The sequence below is a fragment of the Colias eurytheme genome, chromosome 21 (genome assembly GCF_061535395.1).
Source record: "Colias eurytheme isolate Ceu_HAF_F1 chromosome 21, ilColEury1 Martin Lab GWU primary, whole genome shotgun sequence".
Classification (NCBI taxonomy): Eukaryota; Metazoa; Arthropoda; class Insecta; order Lepidoptera; family Pieridae; genus Colias; species Colias eurytheme.
The window spans coordinates 1,671,767-1,687,232 of NC_143000.1; the positions used below are offsets into that span (position 1 = coordinate 1,671,767).

General features: G+C 34.1%; 1 protein-coding gene across 1 annotated transcript in view; it reads left to right on the plus strand.

The window, feature by feature from the left end:
• Positions 1 to 2,076: 2,076 nt before the first annotated feature.
• Positions 2,077 to 15,466, plus strand: part of LOC149898918 (alpha-tocopherol transfer protein-like) — a 39,369-nt gene continuing 25,979 nt past the window's right edge. The window contains exon 1 of the mRNA XM_090114478.1: positions 2,077 to 2,473. Coding sequence (XP_089970604.1) covers positions 2,181 to 2,473 — 293 coding nt within the window. The 5' untranslated portion in view covers positions 2,077 to 2,180. The remainder of the gene's footprint in view (positions 2,474 to 15,466) is intronic.

Below are 15,466 nucleotides of genomic sequence, written 5' to 3' on the forward strand. Positions count from 1 at the left end.
TTTTCGATCTTCGTGCATAACAAATCTATGTAACAAAATGAAATTCATACCTATTGATGATGAATAGGCGACACCGAGATAATAAAAAGTAACTATATCGCTAGGTACGAGATTTCTGTGGAAAATAAAACAAGATGAGTTAGTACCTACATATTAAATAATATGTATTTAAAATATGTGACTATAATAAGTTTACAACTAAATATCTATCTACTCCTATGATAAATGATGTAATTAGGTGTCTTTCATCACTCATTTACTCAAATAGAATTTGCACCTAGCCAAAGTTATTTGATTACATATAGGTAGTAAGTTTGCAACGTATTAGTCTATTATTACAACTTATTGGAATTTGTAAGCTTTTACATACAGTCTACTTAGCTTGTTCGTATTTTCGTAGACTTCCACGATTCCTAGCTGTAAAAAAAAATAATTAAATACACAGAAATAAAAAAAATATGATAGAATAAAACAGCATACCTTTTCCAATTCAATTAGGATAGCTTTAACTAATGGAACCATAAGCGCACATGCAGTTATACTGTAACACCACATCGATGCAATCATTGTTGTAAAAAACAGGAGAAAACTTAATCTAGAAAAAAAAATTAAAACAATTATAATGTAAACTTTTCACACGAGTTTTCACAATTTTTGCCGCTCTTTTCCCCGAAAGGCGAAAGTGTCAAAAGATTATTATTAAAATATTTCCGCGGCGGGTGGCCCGGAGACAAGTCTTTTTGACCAGCTTGGTTGGAATACCTATATATTAATTGTGGAATAGACCCTAAACTTCTATCACTTAAGAAATATTAATTATTAAATTATAATGAGGTATGATAAAAATAAATAATTACCTATAGTGGGAGCATCCAAAAATGATCAATACTTTAAGTGCAATGCGTTTATGTATTTTACTTTGTTCTACAGCTGCGATGAAACACATAGCGCCATATGATTCTAATACAATATTATGTATTTTTATCTGTAACAAATATAACGCAACATTAAATTACCAAAATATTATACATATATTACATCAACAATACGTTTAACAAACATTAACACAGGGTCATTTTAATTTTTAATGAGCTGCTTTGAGACTGATAAAGTTATTATTTTGACTATTTTACTCACACTTCGCAACAACATTTTATTAAATACAGATGTTACTAATAGCAATGCCAAAGATAACATTGCAGTTGCACATGGGTGCAAAACATTCGTAGTCCAATACACTGCTGATACGAGAAATACGTAAAATGACAGATAAGTCTGAAAATAAATTAAAGTGCTTCTTTAGGTACCTACATGCAATTATCTAAAATATAAGAAGATAAAGATTTGTTCTGATTTCTGAATACTCACATTATTATCTCCTGTAAATAGGATGGGGATTAAAATTATTGGACATAATAACAGAATCATGGTTTTATTGTGTTTTATAAAAAATCGGCTTAATTTGTTTCTGGTTGTTATTATAACAAGATCCGTATCACTGCAAATCAATAAAGTAATATAGAAAATCGGCGTTACTCGTGAATGTCGTTGTAATTTCGGCAAGGTAAAAACTAAAATCAATTATATCTAAGAAAAAAATACAGAAAATGTTACATACGATGCTGAAGTACTCATGATATTCCAAAAATATTCTAGGGTAATATTTTTTAAGTCCCTCCTATGATAATGATATTATAACGATTATTTAGCCATCTAGATCTCTATGTAATGTCTATTGTCTAGACAGCTGGAACACTAGAAAAACTTTGTAGTGTGAGGGATAAAACAGCGAAGCATATTATTACTTTGTTTTTGTCCTGAATACAGTTTATAGTACATTGCAATATATTTTGATACCCATTTGATTATGTCTACAGTCACACCTTGGTCTTCGCACTGTTATATGTATTCTGTGACCATGCGTTACAACTTTAACAGTGCCCTCAGAGATGCCTCAGAGCATCCTCAGAGCAATTCTGATTTCTGAGACAGTGCCAGTCTCGAGCTGTCACTGTCAAATTCATGATTACGACATTTTGACAGTTGACTTGAGGTTTCAAATTCAAATTAAAAAATTAATTATTATTTAGTTGTCAATTTGATACGGATTGTGATAGTTGTGTGAAAATTTAAAATTAATAGTGCGAATTGCGATCGTTCCGATTTATTTAATCGACAAAATGAGTGTAGATTTGGAGTTTGATTATGATGCCGCTACGGCCGCTATGGATATATTCTCACCAGAACACATAGAGGAATTACGGGAATGGACACAAAAATTGGATAAATCAAAATACGTGCCGAAAGATTTATCAAATAAACAACTTCTTTTATTTTACAACGCTTGCTATGGTGATATTGAAAAAACGAAGACATGTATAGAGAGATATTATAATTTAAGGAAGAATACACCAGATATTTTCGATAACAGACTACTGGGGCTGGATGATGTGAAGGCGACTGCTGAAGCTTTGTAAGTTATCTTGCGAAATACGTAAATCATTTTTGGCAGACAGTGTTGCTAAAAATATAACATTGTATCCATGTTTTGTATAAATAGTGATATGTTGTAATATGAAGCAAGTTTTTAGCAATATTGGCTTACATATTTATGAAGGAACATCTAATTAATTATTAATTCTCAAATGTGTTACGTATATATTCTATTAAATTACACCTAATCACAAAATTATGGAATTAAAAAAATAAGTAATTTCTGATCACCTTCAATATGCATGCATAAAGTAACTTTACTAGACAATAATCCAACATCTGCATAGCTCAAAAGTAAATATTTTTCTTTGCAAATGGTTTCCAATTTTTATTAAAAATTATTTTTATATTTACTTATATTTATTCTCCCTTAAATATGATGTGCTGTTTTTCTATTATCAAATCTTATTGAGTTTTAATGATGTTTTAAGGTTCATTTGATAAATGAAAAATTTCCATTGTCCTATCTGTACTATAACATTAAAAAGCTGAAGAGTTTGTTTGATTGTTTGTTTGAATGCACTAATATCAGGAACTACTGGTCCGATTTGAAATATTATTTCTGTGTTAGATAGCCCATTTATCGAGGAAGGCTATAGGCTATATATAATCATGTTAAGACCATCAGGAGCGGAGCCACGCGGGTGAAACCGCGCGGCACAGCTAGTTTATAATAACAGACTTAAATTGTCAAGAAAAACTCAAGTTAAAAGGTTTTTTAAGTCTATTGTTGCTGCTGCTTCAAGTTTTAATCACTTAATTTGTTTGATTTAAGTGACTATCACACATCTACTGCGCTACTATTGTAATTCAAACAATTACAGTGGCCAAGGATGGGTAATTATTACATTGTTGTAATATAAGTAACTTGTATATGGTTAACTAGCTGTGTACTGAGGTTTTACCAGCATTGCTCCACTACTATTGGTCCAAGCCTGATGATATATAGCCTATAGCTCTCCTTGATAATTGAACTATCTTACAGTGAAATAATATTTTAAATTGGACCTGTGGTTCCTGAGATTAACCTCTCACGCGTCCTACTATAAAATACTGATTTAGTTACGAGCAAATAATGTACGTAGGACGTGTGAAGCTTTAACATATTGTAGCTAACAAATAAATACTACAGCTTTTTAATGTTAGTACTTAGTTTTTTTTTTAATAATATGAGACATTTTTTATATATAATGTTGTTGTTATTGCAGCTTCTTAAATCTAGGATGTATTTATTGAAATTTAAAGGCTCTGAGGCAAGTTTCGTCCAGATTTGATCAGCTGTTTTTGCATGATACAACATTGATAAAATGATAATCTAAAACAGAAAAAACTAGATAGTTACTGATGAGTTTTTCTTTTGAAACAAATGAACATTTTTTGTTCAGTTCAGTATTTGTATTTTCCGTAAATTGCAATATGCTTTAAGTGCTGTTTTTGTTTTTACAACTTTTGTAAAAAAAAGTACAAAAAATTGGGAAAGAAACATTTTGAACTTTATTTTTCCGACATAACTACTGTGTGTACTTTGTATAAAACAAAAAAAAATCTATGCATAGACAATTCCTACTATTGTTATTATTGTGAGGCACCATCTTCTGTATACGAAATTACCAAAAATATTTTCCTTTTTTTCACTATTACTATGACGTGCGTAACTAACTAGTGGAACTTAATTGGCTCAAATTTTCCTAGTGTTACTTTCCTAAGCAATTAAATAATTAAAATTAATACGATTAATCTGCTCTCCAACCGAGATACTGAATTCTATGTTTTGTAATGATATAATCTTAAAAAATAATCAACATGTTACATAAAAAGTTTATATTGCGTAATGTCTGCTTTCAAATTTTTTCAAACCAGGGCAAAGGATTTGTATCACAGTGAAAGTGGGTTAAAACAATTAAATATTTTAATGCATCTTACGCATATTTTTTAGTAAAATGTCAAAAATATTTTGCTTTTAACTACTCGAACCAATAAAAATGATACTATATTTAATATTCTGAATCGGCGGTATTTATTATTCTTTACATAAAATGAATCACTATGACTTGGCCACATAAAAACGCGGACCAGCTGGACCGATTTCGTTGATTCTTTTTTTGTAGTTTTCTTATATAAGAAAAAATTGCAGCATTACCACATTATCAGCAGCATTACACCGCATTATTATTGCAGCAGTATATAGACTACTGTATAGTTAAATATAATTTGGAAAATCCAAAAGTGCACGCCTCATAATTTTTTTTTAATAAATATTTATTAATTATTATTTTTGTTTATTTAATAACAATTAAACCACATCGAATCAGACCCTGAAAAATGAAAGGGTTCTATTCCTGAGCATACTCAAGCGTAAGAGAAAAAAAAGACTCGATTAGTAAAGTATTTCGGTCGCTATCGTGTTAACAAGAAAAAGGATCCGCACATACAGACACACGGACGTCCAAGACAGAACTTTATTAAACTGTTTTTTAACTAGTTTAAATAACAAAAATGACATCAAAAATATCATGAACGTTAAAAATAGTGTTTTTTCTTAATATGTGTGTGTATGTATTATCTTACAAGTGCAATGTATGATACATAAAGACATTTTAAGTTTGAAAAATCAGATGTTTTGCGCGAAGTAACAGTAGTACCCACCTCAACGCTTCGCTTATGAGGCGTGCAATACGTTTTAGAATTAATATTAACACACTTAAGAATTAATAAAAAGAAGCAGGGAAAAATAATTAAATATATCCAGATGCTGTTAAAAATACAATCAGATTTGTACAATTTTTTTGCCTTTATATCTTAGAACTAGCTGCTCCGCGCGGTTTCACCCCCGTGGCTCCACTCCCGTTGGTCGTAGCGTGATGATATATAGCCTATAACCTTCCTCGATAAATGGGCTATCTAACACCGAAAGAATTTTTCAAATCGGACCAGTAGTTCCCGAGATTAGCGCGTTCAAACAAACAAACAAACTCTTCACCTTTATAATATTAGTACATATAGATAATATATCTGTGATAAGACATGGAATATAAATGACTGCTATGACGTCGACCGTATTACGGAAGAGGAACCGTCCCGTCTGATGGTCACTTTTTTACTAGGATGTTGCAAAAATTTACGGTTGAAATGTTTTACGCGTAGTCTGTTTGCTAGACTTTTCCAAGCTACATACAATGTAAGATCTGCCAATGTCGAAGGTATGGGAGAGTCAGGAATTGTCCTCGTTTTACTATCCTTTTTTTTCCAGGATTTGATGTTATCTCTTCCTGACTATTGTAATAAGTGGACAAAGTACTTCCTCTAAATAATATCGGTCTTTGTATCGTCAAAATCATCTTCTTATATGTATTTGTCATAAATAAGAGAACCCCTCGCACATAATCCATAAAATATTTTTGTTTATATTACCACTGACACAAAACTTCTGCCTTTTGAACAAGTTAAGTGTAACACATGTCAAATCCAAATATCAAAATTATAAAATTACCTTGTAATTTTTTTACAATATTTTTTACTAAGGCCCTTCGCTCATGGAGCTACTCAAAAAGAACTAGTCACAAACTCAAATTACTAACGAGTTGCCTGAGCGTCACAGCCCATACATGTTCTATGGAGATTCGCACACGACGCGACTAGTTACTAACTGGTGAGTAACGCGTTAGCAACCAATCACGCGCGACGCGTCGTGCCGGTCTCCACGCTACTGGTTTCCCGATTTTCCTTGCTTTTTATGATAAAAATGAACGAGCAAACATTGACAAGTGACTGAAACCTTATAACTTGAGTAGCGTTGTATGCGAGATACAATTTGTAACTGGTTTGTAATCGTAATTACTGATTAGTTCAGTCATTTTTGAGTAGCTCCATGAGCGAAGGGCCTTAACGTCAAACTTAATATATCAAAATGTCAACAAATTGGTAATAGAATGGATAATTATGATGATAGGTGCAGATCGCAATCAAACACCATTCACCGGCCTTGACTATAGTTCATACTTAATGCGCAATAATATGGGATACCATTCTATTGTTGAATATAATATCGTAGATGAAATCAAACACAATTATCCATTATTAAAAGTTGTAGCAATTAAGTAATTAATGCTTACAATTAGTAAGGAATTATAAAGTTAAAAAAATATCGCGGGCCTTGAGCGCGGGGACCGAATCCAAAAATTTAGTAACGAAAAACCTCACGCTCCCCAGTCCCCACTCTGACGGGCGCGGAGGTGTGGCTTGAAGGCATAGCATGTAAGGGTCTGTCACACGTCTTGTTATTTAGATTTCTATGGTCACACGTCTTTTTTATGCTTGTAGTCAAAGATACATAATTTGAAATTTGAATTTTTCGCTGCTGTTACCATAAAACTATTTTTATGCATATTTGATATTCAAACCACGTTTAATAGCTAATAAATAATAATATATAGATAATAATGCAAAATCACGATGTTACAGAAATAAAAAAAACGATTTATTGTGTAGTAATTTTTTACATTGTAGAAAAAACTAGTGTACGTTTGACGTAGATTTTCCGCATTTATTATTTAAAATTGATTTTTTTTTTGTTAATTTCGTACTTATGTACTGACTTTTGACACCTATTAGTAACTCATTGCTACACGTGACAATCATTATTTAACTGACTTCAAAAAATGAGGAGGTTCTCAATTTGACTGTATCTTTTTGGGTTTGTTACCTCAGATTTCGACAGGGTGAACCGATTTTATTATTTTTTTATTAATGAGATGACAAATCATTAAAGCTTTTTTAATAATCTCATAGAAAATATATAGAAATTCGATCCTTTATTACCTATAATAGTTATGTAAAATGTTTTGTCAATAAGGAAAAAAAATTAAATCCCACTTACGATTCCTACAGCTCTACAGCCTTGGTCTCTAGGGAAATCGACCGTTTTGTAGGAGTCCCTAGAGAATGTTACAGTTACTTTTTTCATATATTCTGGCCTTTATTCTGTTAGGAGATCGAATTGCAAACCTTATTTAAAATCATCTCCATTATCTCCTCGAGAAGGACAGTGTCACTTTGTATCTACAAAGTTAACTAATTATCACCTACAGGTAGATGACTCAAGTAACTTTATGCAGACAGATTGTGATAACAATAACTTATGTTTAATATGCTATATGTATTATTTGCATATATACAAAGAAAAAAATACTTTTAAAGATTTTGCTATTTACTTCAAAAATATTGATATGTGAATTTTTCATCAACAATAGAATTTCTTGACATTATCGTACTTACGTGATTTTCATAAACCGGTTGTAGTTTTTGTAATTTAATTTAATATAATTATGAGTCAACTAGCTTTCCGCCCGCGGCTTCGCCCGCTTTGTCTAAAACATAATAAATTATATACTAAAACCTTTCTCTTGAATCACTCTATCTATTACAAACCGCATCAAAATCCGTTGCGTAGTTTTAAAGATTTAAGCATACATAGAGACAGGGACATAAAAAGCGACTTTGTTTTATACTATGTAGTGATAAAAAAGTATAATAAATTGAGTGTTTTTCATTTTAAATCTAAAATTATTCAATGCTGTTCCATCAAAAGGTATCTAACAATGCAAAGTATAAAATATATATTACTAGCTGTCCCGGCATACATTCTCAGATCTACCCAATAGGCACCCATTTCATAAGAATCGGTCCAGCCGTTTTAGAGGAGTATGATAACTAATATTGTGACACGAGAATTTTATATATAGAGATTACTAGCTTTCCACCCGCAGCTTCGCCCGCGCAGTCAAAGAAAAACCCGCATAGTTCCCGTTCCCGTGGGATTTCCGGGATAAAACCTATCCTATTTCCCGGGATAAAAAGTAGCCTATGTCCTTTCTCGGGTATCAAAATATCTCTATACCAAATTTCATGCAAATTGGTTCAGTAGTTAAGGCGTGATTGAGTAACAGACAGACAGACAGAGTTACTTTCATATTTATAATATTAGTATGGATATATTTTAACTTTTTCTTTAGTTATGGCCAATTCTTTACTTTTTTTCAATGGGCACGAATTACTCCGTTCTTCAAATGTAGGACAGATCACAGAATGCATGATTCGAAATACTTGTAAAGTTATTTCCAAGGTAACTTTTTATAGCAATATCACGAAAACGCAAGTACATATAAAAATCTGTGTAAATAACTTGTTTTAAAAAAAAAAAAGAAACTGACAGTTTAATGAATGTGATCACTTTTTGTTTTAATAATACTGAGATTTGTTACAACGATAAAAATATCAACATGCTGCTTTTTGCGTCAATTTATCATGTGATATTTTTTTTTCAATCTTTCAAAGCCTTCCCCTTTGCTGGGTGGAGAGGCTATAAATAACTCCACCCTCCCGACGTTTTTTGCGACGCTTTAGAAGAATAAATACTAGGCCTATCGCCGATATCTCACTTCACTAATTATTATACAATTAAAAAAAATATTTTATGTAGGTAGATAAGTAAGTTAAATAAAGTTAAAATTATAGGTATCTAGTATAAATACATTCTGTTATTAAATATAAAAATATTTTTAATAGATATTTGCATTAGATGTCCGTATTTTACTACACAGATTATAAAATAAAAAATTTTTTCGTAGTTATTATAAATTAAAATCTTATATATAAAATTCTCGTGTCACAATGTTAGTCTGCATACTCCTCCGAAACGGGTGGACCGATTCTCATGAAATTTTCTGTGCATATCGGGTAAGTCTGAGAATCGGCCAACATCTATTTTTCATATGTACCACGGGCGAAGCCGGGGCGGACCGCTAGTTATTTTATATTTTTCAATATTTAAATAAATATTTTGCATTTTAAATATGTGTGGAATATCATAATTCATAATGAATTTCCGACTTTTTCTGTTTATTTTATGGAAAAATTATCACGCCATACGCACTATGATTCACTAAGACTGCAATGTATTGCTGTCGCATTGCAATGCCATAATATGCAGTAAGTGCGAGAGGGAAAGCAATATATTTGCAGTAAAACACAGCATTCGTAAGTTACAATGAAGTATGTTGTAATTATATTAATTGTCAATAGAGGTAAAATTATACAGAATAAATAATGGAACGATAAATAGGTTATAGTATTTTGAGATTTTTTTACAAATTTTGTATGACCACGTATGACTAAGTAGGTAATAGGTCAAAATTCAAAAACTATTTTTATTGGAAGAAGTATTTAAAACAAAATAACACATAATGAATGATGATACTAAAGTCTTAATATTTACTTGTAATATGAATCTATCAACGAATACTAAAGTAATAAACACAGTCGTTATAATTATCAAGTTCCATTTTATTGTTAGTGCAGGTCCACACTGCGAGCCTAGCGCGGTTGCGACGGCGGGCGCGAAATATCAAACGTATGAAACGCGCCTTTGCGTCCACATTGAAATGACTATGTGTGCGTCCACACTGAATGCGCGGTGGCGGCGGCCTAGGCGGGCGCGACGAGCGGGCGCTCGCGGTGGCCACACCGACGCGCGAGCTCAAGTAGCGGTTCGACGTTTTTCGGGTGTTGCAAACTTTGGACGATTTGCTATTTTTACTGGACAGTCCGATTTTGAGACGAGATCATTATAGAAGTTGTACACGAAATAAATAAAACAGAGGAATAACGGGTGAATCTTATATGAAGAATTGAGATTATACCCTACAAAATTACTGTGGTGTATATAAGTGTTTTATATTGAATCGCACTTATAAATAAAGAAGTTTCACTTCAACAATTAAGTATTTACCGCTATTTTACGAAAAACAATAAAGGATATAATATAAGAAGTCGAGCGACAAGACCGAACTGGTTTGATACCCCCGCCGTCCGCGCATTGGGTCGCTTGCTGACTAGGCCCGTAGTGTGCGTCCACACTGAATGCGCGGTGGCGGCGGCCTAGGCGGGCGCGACGAGCGGGCGCTCGCGGTGGCCACACCGACGCGCGAGCTCAAGTAGCGGTTCGACGTTTTTCGGGTGTTGCAAACTTTGGACGGTTTGCTATTTTTACTGGACAGTCCGATTTTGAGATGAGATCATTATAGAAGTTGTACACGAAATAAATAAAACAGAGGAATAACGGGTGAATCTTATATGAAGAATTGAGATTATACCCTACAAAATTACTGTGGTGTATATAAGTGTTTTAGATTGAATCGCACTTATAAATAAAGAAGTTTCACTTCAACAATTAAGTATTTACCGCTATTTTACGAAAAACAATCTATATATACTTATAATAAATCTGTAGAGAGGCCAATTCTGTACATGAAATATATTTAAAAAAAAACTATGAAGGGGTGATAAGGGATCGCTACTGATGCCAAAAATGCAATCAGTAAAATTTTTGTCTGTCTGTCTGTCTGTCTGTCTGTCTGTCTGTATATTCGTTATAGAAACAAAAACTACACGACGGATTTTAACGAAATTTGGCACAATTATTCTTCATACTCCTGGGCAGGTTATAGTAAAAGAATCATGTAAATCGGTGTAGAAACACCAAAGTTATACATGAAATACGCTATAAGTCATCGCGCGTGAATTACATGCCATAAGGATTATTTTTGTGTATCAGTTGCCGCGTTCGACGCGCTTCGCGGCGGGAGCTATAAAAAGGCGGCGGGTCCGCACCCGTTTCGCGTTGTCACGGCATCACGTGTGAACGGCTGAACCGATTTCGATAATTCTTTTTTATTATATTCCTTGAAGTACGAGGATGGTTCTTATGTAGAGAAAACGTAAATATGTACCACGGGCGAAGCCGGGGCGGACCGCTAGTAAAGAATATAATATAAGAAGTCGAGCGACAAGACCGAACTGGTTTGAAACCCCCGCCGTCCGCGCATTGGGTCGCTTGCTGACTAGGCCCGTAGTGTGGCCAGAACGCGCGGATAGGAGAGTTTGAAAACTACGCGCGCTGGCTCGCTCATTACCGTCGCACTAGGCTTCCGCCATAGTCATTTCAATGTGGACGCAAAGGCGCGTTTCATACGTTTGATATTTCGCGCCCGCCGTCGCAACCGCGCTAGGCTCGCAGTGTGGACCTGCACGTAGTGTGGCCAGAACGCGCGGATAGGAGAGTTTGAAAACTACGCGCGCTGGCTCGCTCATTACCGTCGCACTAGGCTTCCGCCATAGTCATTTCAATGTGGACGCAAAGGCGCGTTTCATACGTTTGATATTTCGCGCCCGCCGTCGCAACCGCGCTAGGCTCGCAGTGTGGACTTGCACTATGGCGGAAGCCTAGTGCGACGGTAATGAGCGAGCCAGCGCGCGTAGTTTTCAAACTCTCCTATCCGCGCGTTCTGGCCACACTACGGGCCTAGTCAGCGAGCGACCCAATGCACGGACGGCGGGGGTATCAAACCAGTTCGGTCTTGTCGCTCGAATTCTTATATTATATCCTTTATTGTTTTTCGTAAAATAGCGGTAAATACTTAATTGTTGAAGTGAAACTTCTTTATTTATAAGTGCGATTCAATCTAAAACACTTATATACACCACAGTAATTTTGTAGGGTATAATCTCAATTCTTCATATAAGATTCACCCGTTATTCCTCTGTTTTATTTATTTCGTGTACAACTTCTATAATGATCTCATCTCAAAATCGGACTGTCCAGTAAAAATAGCAAATCGTCCAAAGTTTGCAACACCCGAAAAACGTCGAACCGCTACTTGAGCTCGCGCGTCGGTGTGGCCACCGCGAGCGCCCGCTCGTCGCGCCCGCCTAGGCCGCCGCCACCGCGCATTCAGTGTGGACGCACACTTAGAGCCTTGAAGTGTTGAACTGTCAGTATTGAACCACAAAATAATGGAATATTTTATTTTTACTTATTTTATCGTTTTACCTCTATTTAAAATAGATACTTAAATAAAAATATGACTTGATAACACAGTTAAAACAATAATAATTAACACATGCACTGCTAAAACACGACCCTAATTACTATAATGGCAAAATATATTTTTTGAAGTGAAACTTCTTTATCGGGGTTGGAAAAAAATTTAGTGTAACATTTTTTCGTTACGCGTGACATTTTTCCGTTACGCGCCATCTTTTTCTTATCCCTACCACGCGTGATTCGACGTATTTCTGTAAAGTTGCATATAGTAAATTATTTTTTGAAAAATAAGGTCATAAAGAAGTTTTACTTCTTACGTGTGTACACTCACACACACACTTAGTACACGCACACATTTTTTTTTCAATGTCCATCGTAGGTATAAGCGTACAAATATTTTAGCTAGGTTGTAAAACTATTCATAGTTTTTGTAATTGCAATTTGCAAGCCTGTGCTTAAATAGCGTGTTTCGAAAGCTTCGATCATAGAAAAGCTCATAGTTGTTTTACGAATGGTGTCACTGATTGGTTCGTATACAGATATGTAAAACTTGTTTATAATCTACCCGAATGAAGCCGGAGCAAGCATCGTCCAAGAAGCCGGAATAGAATAACTAATCTGGTCACACTTTTCTTCATTCCTTTAATTGATCCTTTGTAATATGCCTCTGGTCCCATTTTTGCTAATTTTATTATTAGAGCAGGCTCCAAGGAGATGTTCGTTTGCATAAATAGCGGACCTAAATCTGACTTCTGATATATATTGTATAGATCCCAGACATCCTATAAACAGATGTTGCCAACCAGTTTTGTGGTCCCCTTCCCCGCACCCCGGTAATTAAATATGGCATACAAAGAAAAAAATAAACATTTCCAAAACATGCCGCGTGGGGTATCAAATGAAAGAGCTTATTGAGTAGATCACGAATATATAGCATACTATAACATTTCTTACACTTTCTCTAAGATTTTTTACAAAATTTACGAAAATGGTCCATTTTTGAGTTAACTTTAAACCACTATAGATTGAAAACTCATGAATATATTTTTTAAATTATTATTTTAAATAATTAACAACAGTCCATTGTTGACGATTCAATAGTTCGTACACTGAAATAGTTGCATGGAGGAGGGGGGGAAGCATTCAAAGATGGCGAGTATATTTTCAAGTTTATGCCAGAAATAAAGGCCTAATACAAAAATATCGGTGTCAGGGCTTAGAATAATTATCTCTGCACTGTCTTTGTGTTTGACAGAATGAAAAATATGGCAGAACATTCTTGAATCAGCCTCTTAACTTCATCAGCCTCTTCTTAACTTGAAAATATACTGGCCATCTTTGAATGCTTCCCCCACTCCCCCATGCAACTATTTCACTGTACGAACTATTGAATCGTCAACAATGGACTATTGTTAATTATTTAAAATAATAATTTAAAAAATATATTCATGAGTTTTCAATCTATAGTGGTTTAAAGTTAACTCAAAAATGGACCATTTTCTTAAATTTTCTAAAAAATCTTAGAGAAAGTGTAAGAAATGTTATAGTATGCTATATATTCGTGATCTACTCAATAAGCTCTTTCATTTGATACCCCACGCGGCATGTTTTGGAAATTTTTATTTTTTTCTTTGTATGCCATATTTAATTACCGTTGTGGGGAGAGGGGGACCACAAAACTGGTTGGCAACATCTGTCTATAGGATGTCTGGGATCTATACAATATATATCAGAAGTCAGATTTAGGTCCGCTATTTTTGTAAACGAAACTCCACTGAGAGTCCGGTCTATATATGTCGTCATGTCAATATTATTAAGTTATGGGTCCTCTTCACAATGGGCAGCGTTGGGCGAGTAGAGGCAATTGCGATAATTTAAAGGGCCTAAATGTCTATGATCGGCCGTCATTGTGGATGTTTATTCATTATCGCCGTCAATGGCGACAAACATGGACGATCATTTGTTGGGCCAACGCTGCCTATTTTGAAGATGGTCTATTAGAATTTAGAACGTGACCTTTATCGGGCATAATTTCCACGTCCAATATCATTACAAGATGACCTTTACTTAGTCGAAGGTGTGATATTTATTCATTGCAAGACTGAGCTGTTAGCTTTTTGCCTGTCTGGAAATTATATTTATATTTTCTATTATTCTAGTTTGGTTATATACAATTTTTGGTATGAATTGAGGCAATTATTAAAGAATTGGACAATGAAACAAAGTAAATTATTAATTGAACTTTTGTTGAAGACAATTTAGTTAGATCTCCAGGATGATCATATTACATAATATATGCCTTTGTTAAGTAAAAAAATATTGGAACATGTTTTGATTGGTAGTTAAACCTAAAAATCGGTAGAGATTTTTAACAAAAAATAGGTTGATCTGAAATCAAGTGTTCAATATTAGGTAATGTAGGTAGTTTAAAAAGTTAGTAATAACCACAGACATAGATAGACTACACAAGTACCGCGATCTGTATGAAAACCAAGCGTGTCATATTTTTTGTACTGACCTTGACGCGTTATGACGTCACGAGCGCTTTTTAGTGATGGTAATTTCATTTTACGCTGAATCGATTAGGACGCCACTCGCGCGGCGATTCTAGTATCGTCCTATCCCATCGAAGTAAATCGAAAGAAATCAGATCAAACTAGATCTATGTCTAAGAGGTAATTAAATAAATGAATCGTAATCGATTACTAAATCGATTCAAGACAGAAAAATGATAATTACCATAGACAGAGGAATGATAAAATAAATTTATAAACCTTTTAATATTCTAACAAGTAAACTAATGTGTTTTAGCTTTTTCTTACATATGCCCATTGAGTTACCGTGTACTACGTACTAGAGAGGCCATCGAAAGAAAGTAATGAAACTGTCAATCAATCAATCTTTATGTCCCGTTGCATCAATCCATTATTTTTATGTTCGGGTTACTTGGAAAACTGAAAAAACAAACATAGTCTAAGCAATAAGGAGTTTTGACAAAAAAAATCTATGCCTTTTTTTCTGAAAAATTGCTCCTTCAAATTATCATTTTTCTGTTCGATTATAAAATCGATTAGAATCGAGAACTGTTGCATC